Here is a 22,017-nt window from a genome sequence, read left to right on the forward strand (position 1 = left end):
CAGAAACCGTCTTTTGTACCAACTCCCTACAAAGAAGTCACAAAAACATTACCTAACTCTTGGTATTATTGAACATGTATGAAAATATCTATTGGTAGATGCTTTCAACCTGTAATAAACGGAGCTGTGATTAATAAAAAGGAAAAGGCGGACAAAACAAATCCTAGTTCTCCCCTTGATCTACAGCATGTCATTTTCTGCCTTTTTTACAAGGAGCTGTGTTCGAAATATAAGACTCATTAGTTTAAAAAGCCCCATAGATGGTTTACAAGGTGTTGTGGTGCAACCTACAGGCAAACTAAACCAGAAAACACTGTGGCAAACCCCTTCTTGTAACAGGATTTAAACCCAAACTCTGCTGATCAGAGACACCGGATTTTGAGTCCAGTGTACTTGACCGCTCAGCCACAACATACCACATTACAAACCATTTGGGGACATACCTTGCCATTGCCTCTGTTGATCTTACTGATGACATCAGCAAATACCACATGCTGGTCGTTTGTTGTTGAGTACGTCTTGCTGTATTTGGCGTTGGTGCGTAGTCTTACGTAATCCCCTTGGAAGGCCTTAGAAACACTAGACATAAGAAGGGAAAAATACACAAGGAAATGTGCGTGGTAAAACTTAGTAGATACACAGTGAAATAAAACAACCAGTGTATAGAAACTGCATCATGACAGAAAGAAGAGATGCACACAAATTGAAAGAGGTGAGTTTTCATTGGTTGAAACTTACTTTCAAGATGCCTTTACAAATGTGTTTGTTGGGGTGTTTTTGAAAGACTTTTTATCATCACCAAAAACAAATATCTTGGGTTTTGATAAAATGTGCACTTTTTGTTTCCTTAACTCGCTATCTTTCCTCCCCTTCCACCTCTCGGACACGGTTCGAATCCCACTGGGAGCAAATGTGAATTGGGTTTTCCCGGGACCAATTCTTTTTAGTTTCCCTGGATTTCTCTTTGGTTTTCCTTCCTACATCTAAACCTGAAACTTCCTTCTTTGTCTTTTCTCCATTGGTTTCTTGGCTAGTACAGTGATTAAGTTCACTATGCTAAGAATCTGGCTTCACAACCAGATTTTACAAATACAAATGAATAAAAAATAACACCGCCTCCTACCTCTTAGGATACAGAGTCTTCTTGTCCTTGAAGAGGATGCTTGCCGTAACCTTCTCACCTAGTCTCATCCGGGTAGCTTCATCAAACTTCTTGCGGTATTGGTTGGCCTAAACAAAAACCAAGAAAACAAATTAACCTTTAAACAAAAAAAATATCCTCCACATCACTGATTGCTGAAGGGCAGGCCTTGAATTTTGTTCTAGAAGGGGCACAGCAATTGTCCTCTGCACATCTGTGAGGACAGTTAAAATTTGTATTGAAACCTTGCAAAGGGCACCACAGCAAAAGCACAGGGCACCCAGGGCAATTGCCCTGGGTGCTGTGAGTTAATTAGGCCTGGATGGGTCCTGTAACTAGACTTCGCTACTGTCTGCCCATTGTCTGGAATTGACTGCTGAATTGTACTGAAGTCACACCCGTCCAGAGCTGTGAATAAAGAGCTGTAACATGGACGAACCAGTTGTTTTCTAGTCGTGTAGTTTGCTGGACACCATTTTCACTCCAAATGCCGATCACACAGAGATTGAACCAGTCGCTTCAGAACACCAATGTTTCTTAGTATAAAATGAATCTCAGAGCATCTTAAGGAGTTGTCTCCCTCAGAATGCTCGGAGGTTAATTCTGTTTAAGAAACACGGGTGTTGTTTTGCTGGTCTATTGTTTTTGGGGGTCAAATTGCACGGTTTGCCTCTAACTGCTTAACTTACCCTCCATCGAATGAAGATGTTCTTGAGTTGCTTGTGTGCTGTTGTGTGTAGGATTGAACACGGTGGCCATGTGTAATCCAGAGGTGACATGGTTGGTAGATGCTGCTGCAGTCGCCGTAAGTAGGTTGTGTGCTGAAATACCAAAAAATGAAAATAAATAAGCCAACTTCTATTCAATCATCAAGTAGTAAACCACAAGGGAAACTAAGTGGGTAAATTTGTTGGCGTTGACCAAAGAAAGATTGATTAGAGCAGTATTTGCACTTTGGACCGGATTAATGTGCTGCGCTCTACCAACTGAGCAATCTAAACCTTTTGTTGGCAGTCTCCCTAGTTTGTTAACTTCTCCGCTGGGGGTGGCAGTCAGAAGCACTACAATCGCTGGCTGATGTGGTCACACCCAAGTTTACAATACAACCTGGGAGCAGCAGCAGAGGGATCACCTTATGTAACTGTTGGAAATTATTGGAAAAGATAAACAGAAAAATCACAAAAATATGTAGAATAAAAAATATATAAAAATTGAAAAAGGCCTCCTGTTTGGACCCACATACATGTAGAGTCTTTCTCAAAAGATGATCAAAATTGAAATCACCAAATATATGTTTCTTACAATGGAAACTAACAAAGATATGGGTTGGACAAAAATGTTTACAAATGAGTGAAAAGAAACAACTTACAATGTATCTGAGCAGGAATTCCATCACCATAGGAGCAGCATGGGCCTTGAAGTGTTTCCTATGCTCCTTCCGCACCTGTGAAGAAATTAAGTCAAAACCAGTCAAGACTTGCTGCTTGCAATTAGACCAAAAGACTAACTGGAGTTTTAATATTACTGTTATACAACTCTGGTAATGCAACCATGAATGCAGCCTTAAGTGCCTCATCGGATTTGAATGTTTGTTCGTGTTAAAGGCAGGGAATTTGTCAAAGACCTGTATCCTCACTTTGTTTATCTCAACATATGCATAAAATAACAAACCTATGAAAATTTTGGCTCAATTGGTCGTCGAAGTGGGTGGGGGGGGGGGTGAATTACCCTACCATTAATCTACAGTTTTAGAGGAGGTATCTTCTAACAATATTTTATAATATCAATAGCTCTCCAGTGCCTCATCGGATTTGAATGTTTGTTCGTGTTAAAGGCAGGGAATTTGTCAAAGACCTGTATCCTCACTTTGTTTATCTCAACATATGCATAAAACAACAAACCTATGAAAATGTTGGCTCAATTGGTCGTCGAAGTGGGTGGGGGTTAATTACCCTACCATTAATCTACATTTTTAGAGGAGGTATCTTCTAACAATATTTTATAATATCAATAGCTCTGAAGTGCCTCATCGGATTTGAATGTTTGTTCGTGTTAAAGGCAGGGAATTTGTCAAAGACCTGTATCCTCACTTTGTTTATCTCAACATATGCATAAAACAACAAACCTATGAAAATGTTGGCTCAATTGGTCGTCGAAGTGGGTGGGGGTGAATTACCCTACCATTAATCTACATTTTTGGAGGAGGTATCTTCTAACAATATTTTATAATATCAATAGCTCTCCAGTGCTCTTTACTAGGTAAGTTTTCACAATTACTATTTGTTTAGTAATTACCAAAAAGCATACCCTCCCTTGGCATGAACCAGCTCAAAACTTTGCTCTTGAAACAAACAGGGTTATTGTCGCCAAGATGAGGCACCGATATCGAAAGGATAATTTACACTGGAGTTTTCTTGCAAGCACCATCTGAAAGATTTAGTGCTAAGAGGTGTTTGTTCAAATTCAATGCTTAGAGTCTTCAAAGTACCTTCCAGCCGATGTAGAACTTGTGTATAATACCAGCAGCCCACATGCACTTGGCTTGATACCGTCTACGTCTGTATTCTTTCCTTGCTTGATGGCCCCGATAGTATGACTCGATGGTGATAGTGGCGTTACGTACTGTCTTGTAGTTCTTCCTCTCCTAAAAACCACAAATAAATGAGATTAAGGGTAATTAATAATAATAATAATAATAATTAATAGGTTCCTATATAGCGCACAAATACTAGTTGCTAGATCAAGGAGCTGTGAAGATGGAACCTGAGAACTACAGTAGTAAATATTAGAGAGAACAAGGGCTTGCGCAATGTGTTGAGTAGCAGCTGTGGTAGATATTTCCAATTGAATTTGATTCGCCGAAGATAAAGAATTGCATTTTAATTGCATAAAAACAAAATAAAAATGTAATATCAAGAAAAATAAGTATGTACCTAACATAGGTTTAAAAAGAAGCTTCATTTGCAGGAATATTTAACTGTGAAAATGTGAACAACAACAATACCTGGAGCTTTACCATAGCCCCAAATATCTTGAAGAAGGACCCTACAAAATCCTCCCCTCTATGGAAATTCAACGCCCACATATTTTAACATTGATAGAAATGATATGCCTGGACCATTGATAAGCAATTGTTACTTGGGCCTCCAGTACCAAATCCTACAGTCAGACAACTTCCTGGCTAAGATTTTGGAAGAATCGGGACTGCTAGGTTTTGATTAGTCTATTCTCCTTTACCTTGTACCCTCTGAACTGTGTCTCGATGAGGATAGCACTGTCTCTCATCTGCTGGAATCTTGAGTAGGCTTTCCATCCTTTGTAGATCTTCTGTAGTAAGGTAGCCAGGCCTTCCATCCTTCTGTGTCTGCGCTGCTCTAGTTCAAACAGCTGAGGAACACAATTTGAAGACTTATGATATTCAATAATCATAATCTTTATTTATACAAGGCAATACCTTTTAATTTATTGCCTAAAATATGTGATGCGATCAAGCAAAGTTAGTTGTTTGTTGAGAGAATAAAACTGCGAAAAATGGGTTAAAAATCAGGTTGTTTTGTTGAACATACATCGGCACAATTTGAACCCCTTTTGGTGTTACTTACCATGAAGGAAGTTGTCAATATAAACTAAGATATATTTTGGCACTTAAATTGACACAAACATATATTGTTGCAAATTTCACATCCGTATGCCTGTTTTGGCCTGTTTTGGCCTGTTTATCCATACATTTCATTTAGCTTGATCACATCACATATGTAGTATTCATTTCCATATTGCATGTTGGCGAGCTTTCAAATTTGCTCATCAAAACAAAAACAAATTGGTTCATTTTCAGGTAATTTTCTGCAGAATCAGTGAGAGTTGGCAACGTAGACTTTTCCATCAACTCAGCATGATCAGTGAGGTATGGCTCAGGGCAACTAGACCATAGGTCTTTCTTCATGAAAACATAACCATTGAGTACATACCGTGCGTGGATTACGGATGAATATCTTAGTCCGCCCATAGGCAAACTCTTCCTTATCTTTGGTGAGCTTGAGATGGTTCAAGATCTCTCTCACACCATCCTTGGGTTGTCCACGCCAATTGGGCCATGTTGCAGGGCACAGCATCTTGTAACGTTTCAGGAAGATCTCGTACAACTGCCTGAAAGCGTAGCCTGCTCGCCGGACCCTCACATTCTCCATCAATCTGAGAAAATTAAAAGTTGTCAAAGTGAGTAATTGAGGAAGTTTTCGAGTTTGTTTCTTCGATTCAAACATTTCACCAAAATGTTTAGAAATGTGCAAGACTCACACTGTCTTTACTGAACACTTCTATAATGAAAGTAGTTTACAGTTGTCTGCCTGCATAGAAGTTCCAGTGTTCCTCTGGCCAAAATGCTAGTTCAAGCACAGAAGAACCAGTCAAAATTCTCCCCAAGTGGTCTGGCTGGTTAGTCCATTATTAAAAACAGTGTTTCACTGAAAGTGTTTCAGTCTCTAAAACACTTGAAAAGTTAAGGGCATACCCTGTATGAAAACAATCTTCTGTACAAAAGGTTTATGTCTGTGTTCATTAGCAGGAATTCTCACTGTAAAAACTCTGTTTGGCATAGAGGTTAAGGGTTTTTTGTTTCGTTACTCACCCCAGATATCTGACTTGATGCCGGACGAGTGCTCTGTCAAACGTCATACTCTCCTTGTAATCATTCGGCTGAAATGAAATATGAAATAAGATCTTAATTTTCTAAGACTATCTTGGTTTTTGAGTCTTTGAGAAACATTCTACTAGGGTCAAAGGGTCAGGCCATTGAATATTTTTTTGCAACATCTTGATATTAAAGATTATCTCTTCTTTTTATCAAAATCAATTCAAATTTCTTATAGAAATAGAGCATTGCATATTTGGTTTGCGGTAACACCATGTGTGTATCTACTTGCCAGGTAGAGTTTGTTCTTAGAGAACTGTGTTGTTTTATTCTACTGCCGCGGAGTAGATAATCGAAGGTTCGGGAGACTTCTCAGTTCTGAAAAGAACTGTCCTGCTTTTTAACTTTACCAGGGCGGGTGGTATAGAAAATAGACTGGACTACTACTTTAACTTATAGGATCGTAATTAACTGTACTGCAGCGTAGTCAGTTCAGAATTGGTCTCAACGTTTCGACTAGCTTGCTCTAGTCATCGTCAGGAGACTTGTTCTCTAAGAACAAACTCTACCTGGCAAGTAGATACACATATGGCGTTATTGCAAACCAAATATACATTGATACCTCACCATGCAATGCCTCAAATCCTATATAGAATTAGAGCATATCTGACGCCCTATTGTTTCTGGCATGGTTGACTGCAGATTGGGCCGCACCTTGTAAACACTAACAAGGTGCTATTTAATGGGGCTCATAGTTCAAAAACTTAGTATAACTGTCTTTAAAAATTAATAAGCACTTTAATAGTGTTTACCTTGATACATCTGATGTAGTTTGGTTCTTTGGCAAGGAGGTTTTTCATCAGCTGTGATACGGAAACCTGAATCAAACAAACAAAATCAATCAATTTACAGGGTTATGTTTATTCAAAAAAGAAAAGTGTTTGTTGCCATAGAGGGTCCTCAAAAGGTAGGTTTTTATTTTGAACTTTTTGGGGGGAATATGGATATTGTATTTGGGAAAATAAACTCTTTGGTGTTACACAATACAAACCTTTTACTGTATTGGACTCTTTTTAATGTCCTTGAATAGTATTTTCACACTGAAAACGGTTCAACTTACAACATTTTATAGTCTCATCCTGTAATTTTTTTTACAATTTTTTTTTAGATTTTTAATGACAATTTTTATGAAAAAAAGCAAAAAAAGAGGAGAAAAAAAAAATGTATTTATCTTTATTGAGCGGCCACTTATTATCATGCAATTGGGTTAGTAGAGTAGGGGAAGGAGAGGCAATACCAACCTTGAACTGTGAGCCTGTAGTGATTGGTCGTCTATTAGAAGCATACTTGGGGCTACCCTCAGGAAACATCTCTTGTAGTAGTATATGCTCACATTTGAACATCAACTCTGATAGATCTCGGAACAGCAGGTCGTTATTCTTGTCGATAAAACCACTCACTTCATACGTTACCTTGGCAATAAATAAAAAAAGTTAAAAAACAGAAAACATTACACTTCTTATCAAGAGGTTTTCGTGCGTTTTTGTTCTTTTATGTGTATGCTGGTGTGGTGTGTGTCTTGCCAAAGGCGTGTGTGGTGTGTGTGGTTGCTGTTTGTTTTTATTCCCCTTTTTGGTTGCGGATGTTATATAATTATTGTAAATAATATTGTTGTTCTCTTAATGAAGTAATTTTAACCTTTTTTAAAATATTGTATCATTTTATGCTGTGATGGCTATTGTCAATAAACCTTTTTGTCAATAAATCTATCATTTATCTATCTATCCACCTATCATAACTTATTGTGTAAATTGAATCAACAAAAGTTAGAGAGCACTGACTATGAGCGGCAGGTCACCACCTTTTCATTCAAATTTCAAATTTGAGGCAAGGAGTTCAAAAAAAGAGATCCAGTATGTGGAATAAAGCTGTTATCATAACGGCTCTTTGTTCTACAACTCTGCAAAGTTACAATGTATGCGGTTGAAAACAAGTACAGAAAATGCCTGGTTTCAAGCTCTACCGAGTGGCACATTTACCATGAAGATATATGTAGAAGAGACAGTGGCTTGCTACAGACCTACAGTGGGAAAGAGGTTTGAAAGGACTTGAAACTTTGCTTGGTGGAACTACGATATGGAAAGGTTTGCGGTAACACCATGTAATGACTATCTCTAATGTGTTGGGGGTGGTTCTAAAAAAGAACCGTTGGTTTCAACTCTGAAAGAGGTTGTAACGTTGATAACAACCCTTCACCAACAAAACTAACAATATGCTTCTGTGCACAGCCACAATCAGGATACACTTTTTGTTACAAAGACTCAAAATGAACAGCAGATACATATTGAGTAACTCCTTGCAGATCTTGTATTTGACAAACTCAAGCACTTTTTTAGTCACCATTGACAAAGCCATTGTTCATTGATATATAAAAATAACATTGAGACAACTGCTACGTCTGAGGTTTTCAAACTGTTGTTCATAAAATAAAATAAATTGTTGGGGGGGTTGAACAAAGAATTGACTAGAGTGGGATTCGAACCAACGACCTCCAGATTAACGTGCCGGCACTCTACCAACAATGGGTGCGTTCGATTAGCTTCCATGGGTCAACCCCGATGTGTGGCGTTTGTTTTTTTCTAGGACGAACGTGTGTAGATAATTACCCACGTTCGTCCTGGGAAAAAAAACCTGCCACACACCGGGGTCGACCCAGGGAAGCTAAACAAACCCACCCTGAGCTATCTAGCCCTATGTTGGCGGTGTCCCTATTTTGTCAATATCTTTGTTCGGGGGTGCCAGTCAGAAGCCATACAACCGTTCAAAATTTACCCAGTCAGTTTCCCTTGTGGTTTATATTGATAAAATAAAATGAAACCCATGATTGTGGTTGTCCACTTTTACACTTTATCTGAATCTTAGGCCGTGTCCGAATTGGCGACTTCGGCTACAGCTACGGCTAGATCGCGCACGTCTGCTATTCTTCAACACTGGTAGACGCGCTGATCTAGACGTAGCTGTAGCCGAAGTTGTCGTTTCGGACACGGCCCTAGTCATCTAGGAATACTTACTGCTCCAGCATAGTGCTGTAGTCTGAAACTCATATGATCAATGGTCTTATCTGACTTGAGTTTGGCTCTGCTCTCGTAGTGTTTATGTCCAAAGATGTAGTTTGAGGAGTTTATTCTATTGAGGAATGTCTGATCGGTTACGTCACCCGGTCTTAGGCATTCATCATCAAGCATGGCTAAGATTCCTGCTTTATTCTGCAAAAAAAACAAAAAACAGGGCATACAAAATAATTTTAAAATGCAAGCTGGTTCCATGTGAAGGATCAGACCAAACACAACACATGGCCCTCCAGGTTGGGGGCTGGGCATAATGCCAACAACCCCACTACACTAAATAGCCATCACGTTAAAGAAACCGCAGTTACTGCAAACAAAACTTGTACAGGCCGAGTAGTATCAAACATTTCGAGAAGCGCCTCCCTCAGAAGTAACGTAGCTTTTGAGCAAGAGGTAATTCCTCACTCAAATATTTGAATCTGAGAAAGACCTCAGGGCCTGATGCCTTTCTCAAGCGCATGAAAGCAAAAAAAAAGTTGTGCAACCAGAGTGTTTTTTCTTCTATATTATTTTCTTACAACTTGGATGACCAATTGTGCCCAGACTTTCACAGGTTTGTTATCTTATGCATATGTTGGGATACGCCAAGTGAGAAGACTGGTCTTTGAAAATAACCAAAGGTGTCATTTAAAGGGAAGGTAAACTATTGGTAATTTTCAAAGACCAGTCTTCTCACTTGGTGTATCCCAACATAAGCATAAAATAGCTAGCCTGTGACAATTTGACCTAAATCGGTCATCGAAATTGCGAGAAAATGATGAGAGAAAAAACACCCTTGTTGGATGAATTTGTGTGCTTTCAGATAGGAGTAAAAGACTTCTAGCTAGAAGTCTTTGTTTATTTTAGTGAGAAATTACCTCTTTCTCAAAATGTATGCTACTTCAGAGGGAGCCGTTTCTCACAATGTTTTATACCATCAACATCTCTCCAATGCTTGTTACCAAGTCAGTTTTTAAGTTAGTGTTTGTTTTGAGTAATTACCAAACATGTACCTTCCCTTTAATCAAGTACAGTTTAGGTTGCCTACCTTGTCTACGAGTTCACATATAGGGATATTATTGAAGTAATCAATGTGTGTCCATTCGATCCCTTCCACTATGTATTCCTCTTGCTCCTCTCGTAGTGTTAACTCAATGAAGATCTGTTGTAGTTTCTCGTTACAGTAGTTGATAATGAACTGCTCAAACCCGTTGTACTAAAAATGGGGGAAAAACAGGTGTCAAACTTTTTGTAAAGGTACCTTCTCCTACTCTAAAAGGTAATAAACAGGATCGGTAAGGATAAAAATTGTAATTGACAAGTTTTCTGTGAAATATTTCCATCTGAAATGAAGTCGTGTTTGAGGAAACTGTATCTGAAAACCTGGAAAAATACAATCAGTTGATTTCGGTTTTTACAACCCAAATTAATGACAATGTGTTTACATGCTAAAAAATTGTTCTTAGTTTTCACTATTTTCTCCTGACTCATAAAACAGAATCAGCCCTGTTTTTTTTACTGGTTTGTAATTTCATGTATGGTTGATCACACAAAACATTAACACTGACGGCGACTTTTTTGTCAGCTCCACCAATCCTGTATAATACCTTTAAATTTTGTTCGGAAGGTGCTGAAAAACATAGAATCCCCTCACGTTGTGACATCACATGTCATACTGTATGGTACATGTATGATATAAACATGAAAACAAGGGGTTACAAAGACAACTATCTTCAACAAACCTCAAAGATTTCAAATCCATAGATGTCCAGGACACCCATGACTTTCTTCCTCCCACCTGTCTTGACCTAAAGAAATGGAAATCAATCAATCAATCAATCAAGTTAACAGTCAGCAGTTAAAGGCAGTGGACACTATTGGTAATTACTCAAAATAATTATTAGCATAATACCTTACTTGGAAACGTGTAATGGGGAGCTGTTGATAGTATAAAACATTGCGAGAAACGGCTCCTCTGAAGAAACGTAGTTTTCGAGAAAGAAGTAATTTTCATCGAATTTGATTTTGAGACCTCAGACTTAGAATTTGAGGTCTCGAAATCGAGCACCTGACAGCACACAACTTTGTGTGAGCTCAAATTTTCACAGATTTTGTATTTTATGCATATGTTGAGATACACCAAGTGAGAAGACTTGTATTTGACAATTACCAATAGTGTCCAATGTCTTTAAACAAAATACAGAACTAAGAACTGAGTAGGTTTACGGAAAACAATTGAATATCTTTTAGGAGGAATGTTGGTTCTGCGAAAAGTAAAGAGGTAAAGCGTGGATTGGATCTAGGCCTGGAGGAAGTCACAACTATTGATTGCTATATGTTTAATCGCAACTCATACTTTTCAACTACTCGGTTACCCATGCCGCCACGACTAATAAACAAACTAATTGGAGAGCAACTAGTTGCCCAAGCTTAGTTAAATCCTCCCAAACCAAAAGTCACAGCATCAGCACCTAGCATTCTCCTGAAGACAAGAAGAGAGATGAAACCACCAAAGCGATGAACAGAAACTCTAAGAGATGTACACCGTGATTGGGAAAACTACAAGTTTTGAACACAATTTAGCGCTATCACTTTTTTGTACATGTAGTTCATGACTTTCACAAAAAAGGTCTTGTTATAAAATTCCTGAATCCAGGAAAAATCCCAACAAGTCTGTTTGAGCATTCATAAGAATTGGCCGATCTAACTTTTGGAAAGTGCTAAGATTAATGGTGGTAAATTTTACCCTGATGCTCTCGTTGATTGTTCTAACGATCCAAGTGAAGAGTCGGTCATACAAAGCCTTACAGAGGGCATCTCTAGCATAGAAGGCTTGAGACGCACTCAGGGCGGTGATAACCTTGTCCCCCTTGCCCCCTCGTACGGTCCTCTTAGTCAGGGCATGCATTACGTCATGACGCTCACATTGAAGCATCTCACACACATCATCCAGATCTGGAAAACAATGGGAAGAACCAGGTGGAATAGTACTAGTTACTGATTGGAGTATACCAGACTTGATTGAACATTACCAGTTGCTGATTGAAGAGTATCAGTTGCTGATTGAAGACTACCAGTTACTGATTGGAGTATACCAGATTTGATTGAACATTACCAGTTGCTGATTGAAGAGTATCAGTTGCCAATTGAAAGATACGAGTTAAATTATCCAAAATCACCCAGGCAGGGTCTAAACTATGTATAAAGACCAACAGGTTTAAGGATTCTTTTCTGCCTAGTGCAATTAAGCTTTTTAATAGTACAAGGTCAAGATAACTTGGTTCACTTCAGCAAGATTTGTCTGTGCTTAGCAAATATTTTAGATAGTTATACGAAAATGATAAGCAGCTCACCATCTTGATTAGTAATTTTGACTCCCTCTGTACCATTCATAGTGATGTAGGCTTTAAACTCCATGTTGCCTAGCTTGAGGACACTTGCTAGAAGCTGATATATAGCTAAGATCTCTTCATCTGTGAATCCAATGATCTGCATTGCTTTCTACAAGAAATGATAAATAGCAGTAATGATTATGTACATGTAGTATATGGTATTACCTTTGTTTAAAGAGGAAAGAGTGAAATCCTAGTGGAGATGTGTGCAAGCAAATCATAATATGAGAGCATGACCAAGTGTGACCATGAAATACATTTCGATGGTATAAGATTTATGCAGGATGCATGGATAGGACCGGAACGCACTCAACACTTTCAAAAAGCTGCAGATTGTGTCAATTGTGAGAACCATGTATTGAGAGAGAAGCAAGCTTTAAAAAACGTATGAGGTGTCATGTGGAGTTCTTTATAGAAGAAGGGACAAATGGTCGAGGGCAAAGAAACAAGGAGAACAGGTTTGAGTGGGGTAGAGGGAGGATGGATAGGAAGTAGGGTGTGAGAAAGAAGGGACTGAGTGAAGAACAGGACTGTTCTTACTTACTTGTGTAACTGAGAAATTCTCTTTGTCGTTGATATTGCTTGATTTTCCAGAATTATTCCTCCCCAGGAAGTGATAATGTGAAAGGTCTCGTTCCAACTCCAACTCGTCTGTTCCAAAACAGTAAAGAAAACAATCATGAACAATACAATTCATTCAAAATTATCAAGCTAATACTGCATGCCTAATAGCATCACTGATGGAGTGTCAATTTGAAATCCTTTCCAAAAGGAGTTTCAAATTTTGAATACCATAAATCAAATATTGTATGAAAGTCTGTCTCATTTGTGTGTAATTTCTCCTTATGAGGGCCCTTTTAAAACTCAACAGCATAATGTGAAAATTACTGACATTTCAAGTCACACAATCATTTAATGTATGGGCCCAATTTCATAGAGCTGCTAAGCACAACAATTTGCTAAGGATGAAATTTCTTCCTTGATGAAAACAGGGTTACCAACCAAATTTCCACACGATTTTCAGGATAACAAACAACAGCTGAATACAATATGCAACAAATGGAAATTTGTTTGGTAATCCTGTGTTATCGAAAAAGAAATTTCATGCTAAGCAAATTTTTGTGCTTAGCAGCTCTATGAAATTGGGCCATGGTCATAGATTGGTAAATACTACCAAAACCAATGGCCATAAAAGCTTACTTAGTGAGAAGCACTGCAGCAGTTGATAAGATAAGAACTTTATTACCCCATACTGGGGAAATTATTACTGTACGTACATGCAGCCGGATGCTGACGTGTGACAATTTTTCAATTCCCAACTACTTTCTCCCATTCCAAGGGGTAAGAGTCACTGCTGACAAAAAAGTCTGACATTTCTCATCCCTGCATTCTGTAGCACAAGGTCCATCTGGCTTTTATTTTAAACCCAAAATATTACTCATGAATCTCCATATTATTTACCTAGTAATACTTGCGGTGCGCCCTCTAACAGCTGGTAGAACATGTGGAAATTCCTCTCTCCCTTGCTCTGTACGACGACTCGAGACTTCTCTAGTAGATCTGTTGAAATAACAAGACATCTTTTTATCACACAGTCCAAGACACAACTGGCTCAAACAGCAACTATACAGAACTCCAAAGCATTAAGGTGAATACTTTGCAGTAAAATAATAAGTTTATTCATACGGCATTTTGAAGATGCTTTTTTACTAAATGCTTCTACTTGGAAGTTGATGTTTTTACTTTTTGCTAGTACTTGTCAGTATTTACTACTTTTTATTCATACAACCCAAACATGCTATTTTAAACTATACTCATCTATCTTAAATTACTCACAGTTTGTGATGACACCGCCAATAGGGTCACCTTTGTAGTCAAACTCTATGTCCATGTATTTACCCTGTATCAGGAGATATAAATCAGTCCATAGCAAATGACTTTCTCAAAGGAACCCTTTTAAAGACATCACCAAATAAAAATAATAACTGAGCAGACAAATATTCTAAATACTAGGGGGTTGTGGGGGTGGGGGGTCGATATACAGTGTCAGGCCTGATACTTCACGGAGGCAACGAAGGCGATTGCCTCCGTGTCCCCTGGTCATTGCCTTGGTGCCCTTGAAATGCTCCAGTACAAATTTGCAATTTCATCATAGGGTGCCCTTTACCAAGAAGAAAATGCCTTGATGCCCTTGTCCTTTCAAAAACGAAGCATACAGCCCTGCAGTGTATACAGTTTTAGTGAATGCAACCCCTGACAAAACATTGATTTCCTTTATTAGCTCTGTATTGCTTCAGTCTTTTCCATTTCCTGTAATTTTTGTAGGACATGGAGTGGGCAATATAACCCCTGCTTAAAATTCACACAAGCTCATTATTCCACCCCCCCCCCCCTTGCAAATCCCCAGGAATTACCTGGGGATTTAAAATCCTTATAAAAGCTCTGAAGTGTAAAAAGAAATTCACAGAGAAATGCAAGAGATATCTGTGCTATGCCGGGGGTTGGGTATATCCCCATCATGTCATACTGTAATTGAATAAGGATATGATGAAGGACACCCAGACAGCATCTCTCATTACATGCACCGGTAATTCGAAGGATTGGATACCAGTTAGGGAAAACCCTGATACCATCTGGGAAAGAGGTTAGTCAATGGAATACCATACATGTCAGGAATGTTGCACTTCATAAAACGACGTTCAGTTATCTCCGATGTCAGTTACTGATGAAAATAATTCATCATATTTTTGTGATGTATTTGAAATGTTATACTTTATCATTTTATGTTGGTAACAACTATATTATCCCTTTGGGCCTAGTATATTGTAGTATTAAGGAATTCACATTATTTTAGCAAAAGCAAACCACAAAATTTCCTTTTAACAACAACAAGAATCGCATCTTTTGAAAGAAAAAATTGATTCATTCATTCAAATGTATGAAATAATACATCAAATTTTACAATGGCATAACAAACCTAAAGTGGCATTTAAACCAATCTTGATGATAATTGCATCATGATTTAAGATCAGCGAGCTATACGGTTCTAAATGATGTAGAGTAACAGATTTGTATTTATTTATTTTGTACGTAGATGTACTTACAAATCTTGAAGAATTATCGTTCCTGTTCGTCTTTGCATTGCCAAAAGCTGTAAAAAATAAAACAAAGAAAATATTCACATAATTGCCTGGCGAGATCAAACACAACTGGGAACAAGGTTGCCATCACAGGACTGATAAAACAATGCTGATTTGCTCTCTAAAATGTCTGCTTTGCGCACATGCTTGTTAAAACTTGTGAGTTCTTGTATGGTGCTTGTAGGTCCGCCTAGTATTTGATTTGATTCGTAAAAACAATCATGTTCTTAAACAGTCACCCTTAATTGCATACAATTAGACATGTCGCAAGATCAAAGATGAATGACAGTGGACCAGTTGCTCTTTGACATCATGCCTCTTTTGTGGGCAACCATACATTGGGCAATACTAGGGTTATATAGACGATGTGACCTCTGACGTCACACGAAAACCATAACATGATTCGCGCGCATACCGCCGGGCAAAACCTTTGTGTTTTGGCAGCCAGCTAGAAAGTGTACGCAATCTTACTATGACCACGCAACTCAGTGCCCGGCGAAACATGACGTATATAGTGTTTTGTCAACAGAGGGCGGTTTGAATGTAAACATAGGTCACATCGTCTATAAGCAAGCAGCACAAGCTATGGGGAAATGGCACAGCAAGATCGATGGAGGGGGGTAAGGTTACCTTCTAGTACTGGGTTACTTTGTAAGAGTTGCTCCTTTACTATATCTACATCATTGCCTTTCCCACAAACGGCTGCCACGTACTGCATCACCACCTTACTGGCCTCTGTGATTACAATAAGATTTCACAAAATTATAGTATGGAAATATTGACTGCTATGAGGGGCACAGTTGAAATTATAGGCCCAAGGTGATGTCAAAACCATGACTATGCCTGAAGCGAAGCTGAGGGCATAGTCATGGTTTTGACATCACCGAGGGCCTATAATTTCAACTGTTCCCCGAATATTAAGCAGTCAATATTACTTTTACATACCAAATAATATAGATTCTTCTAATCTGATTGGTTAAAAGATTTCATGAACTGGGCCTTGATTTTGAAATGTATAAAGTGTAATAACTTACCAAAATATTGCTTCGTGTTTTTCATTTCGCATTCACGGATAAAATATACCAATCCAACACCACTGGATAACAATCCAAGTACGAGAGAATAGATGCCGCCGACAGCAAAAGCACAAAGCAGCTCTGATAAAATACGCCGTTAAAAACTTTGAAGACTATCTAAAGCTCATTAACAACCACATGAATCAACCTGATGTTTCTGTTGATGTAGATGAAATCTTGCTTCAGCCATTTTACGTTGCCAGTTTGGCATGAACACAAACAACTAAATTTCCGACACAAACAACTACGTTGAAAGGTCGTCTGCGAATAAAGGTCACAGCTATTGTTCATGTAGTTCGCGCCGCGACACGGCGAACGTATACAACGCATCAAACACTTGCGCAACCTACATGTAGGAATACAGTGTGTTGAGACGGATCCATTATTTTCCAGGGCGGGCATATAGTCGATTGACTATGCCCCGGGCATAGTCAATATGACGTCATCTTGAAAGAAAAAGCGGGCATAGCTATTTCCATGACTCCCTTTTTAACCAATCAGATTAGAGGATTCTATATGTGAGGTATATAAAGAACAATATAACTTTAAAACACTTCACGAAATGTTGGCAAGATATATATACCTTATGCATGTGATGTCATTGAGTAGGGCAAATTAAAATCTTTGAAAAGTCGACAAGTCAATCACATAAAAAAGTGTACAAGTATAACCACACATAGAGAACCTTGTCATTTCATTTGATTGGTGACAGTCATACTTGATTTTGTCATTTTATTATTATTAATGTTGCACAGGCTGCATACTCCCCACCAGGGAGTTGAGATGGTTTAAGGAGTGATTTAAGGCCCAGTGACCAGGGGTAATAATGTGAAGCGCTTTGGGACGCCCTCCGGGTGTGAAAAGCGCTATATAAAAACGGGTTATTATTATTATTATTATTATTATTTTTTTTTTTTATTGCTGTGACACGCAAACCTCCAAAATGTAAAAAATATATTAACTGCACTTCATTCATGCATTTTTGAGAGTACACTCACTCACTGAAATCTGGCTTTTCCATTTTAGGCGGCTTTGTCTTGTGAACATGGTGCAAAGGAATAGTCCCGATTTGGCCATTGTGATTATATTATGCAACAATGCACTCTAATGCATCCAATAATTATTTGTATAACAATATTCTTCATCAACTGTTGATAGATGTGGTATCTCTCTAACCTGTTTTTCCGGCCCCACTTTCTCCTGAGATGATCACACACTGGTCCCTGTTTTTGTCTCGCATATCACGGTACGCATCGTCTGCTATTGCATATCTGAGCATACAAAGAATACAAAATAGTATAAGCAACATTGGGTATGTCTTTATTTTATTTTATTTTATTTTATTTTATTACACGTCAATAATGCTCAGAATGAAGAGGAACTGCCGAGTTTTAGATGTAGGAGGAAAATGGGGGAGGGGGGGGGGACCCATGCGCTCATGTAGGGACTGAAAACCCAATCTACAAGCAAGACTTCAGGTCTGAGGTTGGCCTCGAACCGAGGTCCACAGAGGTGAAAGGTATGGTAAGAAACCACTGAACCAACATGATTTCTCTGACACATTCCCTATTTGTATTAAAGAAAGCACACTAACACTGTGGACATCATTAGCCCCAAATCTAATGGGTGATTAATATCTAGAATCCTTCATCACTCTAACAAAAATCAGCTAAGTGGTAACTCTACACCCAAACTACTGGACTCTGATTATGGTGGCATGCATGATCCCATGTGAAGCATTTAATCAGTTCACCTGTGCAGTCCCATACAGTAACTCTACACCCAAACTGTTGGACTCTGATTATGGCCATACACCTAATCCCATGTAAAACAAGACCAGTTTACTAGTGCAATCCTCATTCCAGACCATTCAGTAACTCTACACCCAAACTACTGGACTCTGATTATGGTGGTATGCTGGATCCCACCTAAAGCATAATCAGTTAAGTAGTGCAGTCCTCAGTAAGTAACTCAATACCCAAACTACTGGACTCTGATTATGGTGGTATGCTTGATCCAATGTCAAGGTGTTTTCATATGCTATCGCATAATGAGCCGACTATATTTCCCCAACAGCAGGCGTACGCTCTCATTCTATTTGTGTTGTTCTGAAAGCACCCTCTAAAGTTCAATGACACTTCCTAGCTACTTACATGTGAGGAGGCAATTCATAAAGATTCATTCCTCGGTACTCTTGGATCTTGTTGATGGTGTACAACGGAAGCTTCTTGTATGGATTGACGGAGACGACTACGCTCCCGATGTAGGTCTGAAAGCAAAACAATCGAGATTAACCGAAATGGTGAATATTTGCAACTAGAGGGTTGAATAAATTTGCATTTCATAGTGAGATTTTAATCATTTTTATTTTATGAGATATCGCCTAACATCACAAATCCGGTTCATCACTTCACGATGACAGGGTGAGGGCTACAATCCACTGATTTGGGCTGTCGACCTAAATTTCACATGTGACTTTTATTGTATTTTTCTTTACAATTTGGTCAATAAATAAGCGTTAGGCTGACAAAAACCATTATCGCTAATCCACCGATCAGATGCTCGAACTGGAGGGTGGTATAAAAAGCTATAACCTACTCCCAGTTTTTATATTGCACACTGGTATTGTGAGTGTCAATGCGTCACGTTCCACATACGGACAGTGCAAAAATCACATTCTAAACTTTGTGCACGTACATGCTGTTCGTCGCAAAATAACGTTCTGAAATTGTAAACTTTGCGCGTTGCACATGAGACTGGAAGATAAATTCGTTATAACACATGCACTTGTGTGATAACTTATATATAACCCTACTTTAAAGGAAGACGTTGCCTTGGATCGGACGAGTTGGTCTATAAAAATGCATTTGTAACCGTTTGTTACGAAATGCGTGGTTAGAAAGATGTTTCAAAAGCAGAATACAATGATCCACACAAGTTTGCCTCGTAACTGCGTGGTTTTCCTTTTACTTTGCGAAAAAACACGGTCGGCCATTTATGGGAGTCCCATAAAATTGACTCCCATAAATGGCCGACCGTGTTCGACGGGGTAAAAGGAAAACCACGCAATTTTGAGGCATATTTGTGTGGATCATTGTATTCTACTTTTACAACATCTTTCTACCTATATTGCATTTCATAACAAACGGTTACAAACGCTTTTTATTGACCAACTCGTCCGATCCAAGGCAACATGTTCCTTTAATGTTAAGCTAGTAAAGCTACTGTAAGCATCCAAGGCAACATGTTCCTTTAATGTTAAGATAGTAAAGCGACTGTAAGCAATGCCAAGGGCAAGTCTCTTACTCAGGAAATGAAGTGTATTTTATTCAGCTGTAACTACATAACTCAATCCTTGTCTTGATCGGGAATCTATTTCCGTTTTAATGTCACTTGGTACATGATTACATGTACATTCGTAATTAGATTTGACGATTTGAATGGTTTAGGAAGTAAAAAAAAGAAGTAGGTTTGGGGGAGTAACAACCAAGTAAATAAATCTTTCAAGGGAAAAAACTGGTATTTATTCTGAGATAAACCCTCGTTGAGATGTCACAGGCCAGCCGTCGATTACACCAAACTCTTCCTAACTTAGGATTAATCTTAGGACCTAGGACGAGTTAAGGTCGGTATCCAAAGACGTTTGGACGCATTGAATCCATCCTAAGTTAAGACTGGTTACTCGTCCTAACTCTAGATAGGATTAATCCTAGCGTTTCGTGAAATCGGCTGCTGGAACTTCATCTTTGAGAAAGCAAGGCCATTCCCATATCGCAAAGTGTAATAATGGAAGTGTCGGGCCGAGCGGTTAAAGGAACACGTTGCCTTGGATCGGACGAGTTGGTCTATAAAAAGCATTTGTAACCGTTTGTTATGAAATGTATATGGTTAGAAAGATGTTTTAAAAGTAGAATATAATGATCCACACAAGTATCTCTCAAAATTGCACGGATTTCTTTTTACGTCGCGAACCATCACGGTCGGCCATTTATGGGAGTCAAAATTTTGACTCCCATAAATGGCCGACCGTGATATAGGACGAGGTAAAAAGAAAACCACGCGATTTCGAGGCATATTTGTGTGGATCATTGTATTCTAATTTTACATCATCTTTCTAACCATATGCATTTTATAATAAACGGTCACAAAACGCTTTTCAAAGACCAACTCGACCGATCCAAGGCAACGTGTTCCTTTAAGAGCACCGAATTCAAACTCTGGTGTTTCTGATCAGCAGAGTGTGGGTTCGCATCCCCAGCCGTGACACTTGTGTCCTTAAGCAAGACACTTAAAAATTGCTTCCTCCTTCGGATGGGACGTAAAGCCGTTGGTCCCATGAGTTGTGTAACGCATGTAAATGAACCCAGTGCACTTTTCGAAAAGAGAAGGGGTTCGCCCCGGTGTTCCTGGCTGTGGCTGCTGTATGCGCCGAGCACCTTGTAAACCCTTATAAGGTGCAAAATAATTGGATCTCAAAATTCATGACTGCAATTACCTATCTTTCTGAAAGTTTGTATATACTCAGTGCCTTGAGTGCCTTGTTAGGTAGATACGTGTGCTATATAAGACTTTGATATTAATTGTATTGTAAAATACTGAAGTCTATAGGGGCACGAGCACCAAGGTCAAGACAAGGGAATGAAGGCCATGGCCTCTGTGACTGTTGTGTAATTCAAGACATAAGATAATGTAGAGAGCACAAGATTTGAACAGTGCACTCTGACCGTCTTCAGCTAGACTATTGCTATTAAAGCTTCAGTAGCATTTAGAAAGAGAACCAGAACCAGTCCATACTCTACTCTACATCTCAACCCTGGTTCTTCTCAGAACCAGGTTCTTCTCAGAACCAAGTTCTTCTCAGAACCAAGTTCTTCTCAGAACCAATACATCTTCCCAAAAGAAATTCAATTCAAACTCCAAAGTATACAATAAGTAGTTTGTTTTCAGACAAAATATCAATTCTGTTTTAACACGTGCGAAGGAAACAAACTCGTGCACTTTAAAGGGTCACAATGATCCAATACACTTGAGACTTGCACAGTCTAATGTTTTGAATGATAGACGCACTGTGCCGCCCTGCAATAAGATCTCATGTGGTGAACGCATCATGTATCAGCGTAGATTGTTGAACTCATAACTTTATACAGTGAGGTGTGTCTGACAGACAGATGTACAATGTGTTCACGGTACACCATATTGATCTCCCAACATGGTGTACTATAATAGGCATTAAACCTTAGAAGTGATGGCTGGATAGGCTGGTGTAGGAAGAAATCACATAGCAATTATGCAAGACTTTGGATCAATAAAGTTTGATCAATAATGTACCGCTCTTTTTCCATAAATTTAACATAAATAATACATGAGATGAGATTGAACTATTTCACTTATTCACTGGGTCATGCCAAGATGTCTGTGGGCCAGTCACCTCAATGCTTCTTTGGTATGTGAATTTATCGACATTCATACATGTACAATGTACAATGTACATGTGTAGGTACACATGTTATGTAATAATGATTTATTGGCAA

General features: G+C 38.7%; 1 protein-coding gene across 1 annotated transcript in view; it reads right to left on the minus strand.

The window, feature by feature from the left end:
- The window catches only part of LOC117288262 (unconventional myosin-Ia-like), a 36,909-nt gene that overhangs the window by 4,116 nt on the left and 10,776 nt on the right, over positions 1–22,017 (minus strand). Inside the window, exons 3-24 of the mRNA XM_033769048.1 lie at positions 18,640–18,755; positions 17,663–17,757; positions 16,041–16,145; positions 15,375–15,421; positions 14,107–14,170; positions 13,732–13,830; positions 12,815–12,921; positions 12,232–12,379; positions 11,625–11,833; positions 10,621–10,686; positions 9,927–10,094; positions 8,843–9,037; positions 7,073–7,243; positions 6,584–6,649; positions 5,769–5,836; positions 5,110–5,332; positions 4,379–4,528; positions 3,630–3,785; positions 2,511–2,585; positions 1,831–1,962; positions 1,124–1,230; positions 444–579 (exon numbers count right to left, since the gene is read on the minus strand). Coding sequence (XP_033624939.1) covers positions 444–579; positions 1,124–1,230; positions 1,831–1,962; positions 2,511–2,585; positions 3,630–3,785; positions 4,379–4,528; positions 5,110–5,332; positions 5,769–5,836; positions 6,584–6,649; positions 7,073–7,243; positions 8,843–9,037; positions 9,927–10,094; positions 10,621–10,686; positions 11,625–11,833; positions 12,232–12,379; positions 12,815–12,921; positions 13,732–13,830; positions 14,107–14,170; positions 15,375–15,421; positions 16,041–16,145; positions 17,663–17,757; positions 18,640–18,755 — 2,703 coding nt within the window. The remainder of the gene's footprint in view (positions 1–443; positions 580–1,123; positions 1,231–1,830; positions 1,963–2,510; positions 2,586–3,629; positions 3,786–4,378; positions 4,529–5,109; positions 5,333–5,768; positions 5,837–6,583; positions 6,650–7,072; positions 7,244–8,842; positions 9,038–9,926; positions 10,095–10,620; positions 10,687–11,624; positions 11,834–12,231; positions 12,380–12,814; positions 12,922–13,731; positions 13,831–14,106; positions 14,171–15,374; positions 15,422–16,040; positions 16,146–17,662; positions 17,758–18,639; positions 18,756–22,017) is intronic.

The sequence above is a fragment of the Asterias rubens genome, chromosome 3 (assembly GCF_902459465.1).
Source record: "Asterias rubens chromosome 3, eAstRub1.3, whole genome shotgun sequence".
Classification (NCBI taxonomy): domain Eukaryota; kingdom Metazoa; phylum Echinodermata; class Asteroidea; order Forcipulatida; family Asteriidae; genus Asterias; species Asterias rubens.